At 50.2% G+C, this 4876-nt stretch overlaps 1 protein-coding gene across 1 annotated transcript in view; it reads left to right on the forward strand.

Moving 5' to 3' along the window:
• The window catches only part of LOC105524538 (chromosome unknown open reading frame, human C17orf98), a 7953-nt gene extending 3577 nt beyond the window's left edge, over window positions 1-4376 (forward strand). The window contains exons 2-3 of the mRNA XM_011959829.1: window positions 1661-1760; window positions 4116-4376. Coding sequence (XP_011815219.1) covers window positions 1661-1760; window positions 4116-4273 — 258 coding nt within the window. The 3' untranslated portion in view covers window positions 4274-4376. The remainder of the gene's footprint in view (window positions 1-1660; window positions 1761-4115) is intronic.
• The last annotated feature ends 500 nt before the right edge of the window (window positions 4377-4876 follow it).

The raw sequence follows: 4876 nt of genomic DNA on the forward strand, positions 1-4876 counted from the left end.
GGGTTCAAGCGATTCTCCTGCCCCAGCCTCTCAAGTAGCTGGGATTACAGGCACCTGCCACAACGCCCAGCTAATATTTTGTAGTTTTAGTAGAGATGGGGTTTCACCATGTTGGCCAGGCTGGTCTCAAACTCCTGAGACCTTGTGATCTGCCCATCTTGGCCTCCCAAAGTGCTGGGATTACAGGTGTGAGCCACCATACCCAGCCGCAATCTTTTAGTGTTTTGTTGAGATGGGTCTGGCCATGTTACCTAGGCTAATCTCAAACTTCTGGGTTCAAGCAATCCTCTTGCCTCAGCCTCCTAAAGTGCTGGGATTATAGGCACAAGCCACTGTGCCCAGCCTGTTTTTCTGTTTGTTTGTTTTTGAGAGGGAGTCTCACTCTATCTCCCAAACTGGGGTACAGTGGCACGATCTCAGCTCACTGCAACCTCTGTCTCCCGGGTTCAAGTGATTCTCCTGCCTCAGCCTCCTGAGTAGCTGCGATTATAGGCACACACCACTACACCTGGCTAATTTTTGTATTTGTAGTAGGGGTTTTGCCATGTTGGCCAGGCTGGTCTCCAACTCTTGACCTCAGGTGATCCTCCTGCCTTGGCCACCCACAGTGCTGGGATTATAGGTATTAGCCACCGCTTCCAACCAACTTGTTTAATTTTAAAAGTATTATTGTCAAAACCACCATTTGTGGTAGGTATTATTTTCATTTAAATAAAGATAACATTTATACAACTTCACTATGCCAGGCCCTTTATCTGACCAAAAGCACTTAAGTCTCACAGCAAGCCAGTGCAGTGACTCAATCCTGTAATCCCAGCACTTGGGGAGGCTGAGGCAGGTGGATCACCTGAGTTCAAGAGTTGGAGACCAGCCTGGCCAATTAGCTGGGCATGGTGGCGCATGCCTGTAATCCTAGTTACTCAGGAGGCTGAGGCAGAAGAATTGTTTGAACCCAGGAGGCGGAGGTTGCCAAGGTGGCAACACTGCACTCCAGCCTGGGCGACAGAGTGAGACCATGTCTCAAAAAACAAACCTCACAGCAATACTGCTTTTACTGATGGGGAAATTGAGGCCCAGAAAAGCTGTGTAATTGGCCCAAGTTCACAAAGCCCGTAATGGTTGAGCTGGAGTTAGAACCCAGCCTGTCTGGCAGCAGAGACTGAGCCTTCAGCTGCCAAGCTCAACTGCCCCTCCCTGAGAGGCAATAGGTTCTTCTTTTTCTTTTTTGAGACGGAGTTTGGCTGTTGTTGCCCAGGCTGGAGTGCAATGGCAGGATCTCGGCTCACTGCAACTTCTGCCTCCGGGGTTCAAGCAATTCTACTGCCTCAGCCTCCTGAGCAGCTGGGATTACAGACGCCTGCCACCATGCCCAGCTAATTTTTTGTATTTTGAGTAGAGATGGGGTTTCGCCATGTTGGCAAGGCTAGTCTCGAACTCCTGGCCTCAGGTAATCCACCCACCTCGGCCTTCCAAAGTGCTGGGATTACAGGCCTGAGCCACTGCGCCTGGCCTGGTTCTTAAATATATTTAGTCTGTCTGCCCCAGTTACCTAAGGCTCTGACCTCTTCCCTCTCCCCACAGCAAACCCCAGGGCAGTTTGCACTGTGCCCCCCTCAACATTGTGGCTGACAGTCTTCTGTATTCTCTTCCCCACTTTCAGGATCATGGAGGTACAGGAAGGGATGGCTGGATAGTAGACTATATCCACATCTTCGGGCAAGGACAGAGATACCTCAACAGGAGAAATTGGGCAGGGACAGGCAAGTGCTGCCTCCCTTTCCAGCCTCATCATGGTTCCTGGGCCATAGCGAGGCCTGGTTGAGGGGAAGAGGCTAAGGGACTGCATCCTTCCAGGTTTTCTTCACATACATGAGCATATGGTGCCACAATGCTCCCTAATATTAGTTATAAGCACCAGTACTGTATGTCAGGCCCCAATTTTTTTTTTTTTTTTTTTTTGAGACATGGCCTCAGTCTGTCACCCAAACTGGATTGCATGAAATGCAGTAGCATGGATGAGTGTGGTGGCTCATGCCTGTAATCCCAGCACTTTGGGAGGCTGAGGCAGGTGGATCACTTGAGGTCAGGAGTTCCAAACCAGCCTGGCCAACCTGGTTAAACCCTGTCTCTACTAAAAATACAAAAAGACAATTAGCCGGGCATGATGGCTCGCGCCTGGAATCCCAGCTACTTGGGAGGCTGAGGCAGGAGAACTGCTTGAACCCAGGAGGTGGAGGTTGCAATGAGCCAAGATCATGCCACTGCACTCCAGCCTGGGCGACACAGCAAGACTCCATTTAAAAAAAAAAAAAAGAAATGCAGTAGCACAATTACTACTCACTGCAGTCTTGACCTCCTGGGCTTGAGCAATCCTCCCACCTCAGCCTCCTGAGCAGCTGGGCCCACAGGTGTGCACCACCACACTCAGTTAATTTTTTATTTTTTGTACAGATGGAGTCTCCCTGTGTGGCCCAGGCTGGTCTTGAACTCCTAGGCTCAAGTGATCCTCTGGCCTCAGCCTCCCAAAGTGCTGGCATTATAGACATGAGCCATTTGTTAGGCACTTTTCACCCTTACACTAACCCCACAGCACAGGTAGGGAAACAAGTTTCTTTTTTTTTTTTTTTTTTGAGACGGAGTCTTGCCCTGTTGCGTGGGCTGGAGTGCAGTAGCCGGATCTCAGCTCACTGCAAGCTCTGCCTCCCAGGTTTACGCCATTCTCCTGCCTCAGCCTCCCGAGTAGCTGGGACTACAGGCGCCCGCCACCTCGCCCAGCTAGTTTTTTGTATTTTTTAGTAGAGACGGGGTTTCACCGTGTTAGCCAGGATGGTCTCGATCTTCTGACCTCGTGATCCGCCCGTCTCAGCCACAAGTTTCTTTAGTTAAAGTAATTTGGCAAGAGGGCTGAGCTGGAATTAATATCCTGCTCTTCCTGGCCTGGTACAGTGGCTCATGCTCATGCCTGTAATCCCAGCAGTTAGGGAGGCTGAGGCAGGCAGATCACGAGGTTAAGAGTTCAAGACCAGCCTGGCCAACATAGTGAAACCTCGTCTCTACTAAAAATACAAAATATTAGCCAGGCACGTTGGCGGGCACCTATAATCCCAGCTACTCAAGAGGCTGATGCAGGATAATCTCTTGAATCCGGGAGGCAGAGGTTGCAGTGATCCAAGATTGCATCATTGCACTCCAGCGTGGGTGACAGTGTGAGACTCCGTCTCAAAAACAAATGAACAAAAGTATTCTGCTCTTCCCAACTCTGAAGCCCCTGTTCCCCTCACTGCTGCATCCTGCTCATTTTCCAGGCCCAGGTTAACAACAATGGGAAAGAGTTGAGAGATATTTTTCTTTTTTTTGAGACCGACTTTTGCTGTGTTGCCCAGGGTGGAGTGCAGTGGCACGATCTCAGCTCACTGCAAGCTCTGCCTCTTGCGTTCACACCATTCTCCTGCCTCAGCCTCCCAGGTAGCTGGGACTACAGGCACCTGCCACCACGCCCGGCTAATTTTTTGTATTTTTAGTACAGACGGGGTTTCATCGTGTTAGCCAGGATGGTCTCGAGCTCCTGACCTCGTGATCCACCCGCCTCGGCCTCCTAAAGTGCTAGGATTACAGGCGTGAGCCACCGTGCCCGGCCGAGATATTTTTCTAACAGGGTAAACCCTCCTCCCAGCCCAGCTCCACCATCGTGGGTCACTTCTCTAGTCACATGATACTTTGTGCCATTTGGCCCAATTGATCTTGATCTCATCCATTTTTTCCACATGGGACAGAGGCAAGGGTGAGATTTTTCTCATTTCTTGTGGGAGAAAAGCAAGCTTTGCCAAACCCAGAATTTCTGGCCCTTCCTGTCCCAGCACAAACCATTCTCAGTTTTCCTGCAATTATTCCTGGTGCGGGGTTTTATTTCTAGGAAGCCTTCTGTCCCTCAGCCTCACCAGCCCTTGGCTTTTCAGCCCAGAGGCTCAGGGAATTTGAGGATTGCATGTTCAGCTGTGGGCATGGGGAATGCAAGTGACTATGCCTGGTTGGCATCCCATACCACACCCAGGGGAATGGGGAAGCCAAGAGGTGGGCTGAATGCAGGCTCAGGCCTCTCTCTCCTTGCCCCCAAGGGCATTCTCTCCAGCAGGTGACTGGGCACGACCACTACAATGCTGATCTGAAGCCAATCTATGGATTCAATGGAAGGTTTGGCTACCGCCGGAACACTCCAGCCCTCCGTCGGAGCACATCCGTCTTTGGAGAGGTCACCCACTTCCCTCTGTTCTAACAGCATCTTTTCCCTTCCTAGCCATCGACCTGAATTTCTAAGACAAATGTTTAGATGAACTCTTAATGTGTTTTTACGTTAAAAAATTTAATTTGTGTCTCCACGTGTGCTGTTTCTTCCCTGAGATTGGAGGAATGAGCCAGTTCTACCCTTGGCTTTTCTTCCCCCTGGAGAGGAGGGGAGAGGAGAAAGGGCTTCCCAGGCCTACACCCTTGCACTCCATACCAACGAGTGCCAGGTTTGAAAGGAGGGGCTTCAGTTCTCCCCTACCCACTGGGACAAGAAGGAGCCACACTACTCAACCTCAATAAAGCACTTCCCCAGCTGTCAGCAGAGCCCCAGGTCAGAGCTGGCTATTGTTTCCATCAAGAACAGAGCAAAGGCCAAGCTCCTTGGCCTACGCCTGTAATCCCAGCACTCTGGGAGGCCGAGATGGGAGGATTGCTTGAGCTCAGGCAGGTGGATCACTTGAGACCAGCCTGGGCAACATGATGAAACAGTCTTTACTAAACATATACATATGTTTATGTGTGTGTGTGTGTGTGTGTGTATGTTTATGTATATATATGTGTATAGATATGCGCATATATATATATATATATA

Source organism: Colobus angolensis, unplaced genomic scaffold (genome assembly GCF_000951035.1).
Source record: "Colobus angolensis palliatus isolate OR3802 unplaced genomic scaffold, Cang.pa_1.0 Scaffold50, whole genome shotgun sequence".
In the NCBI taxonomy this organism is placed as follows: Eukaryota; Metazoa; Chordata; class Mammalia; order Primates; family Cercopithecidae; genus Colobus; species Colobus angolensis.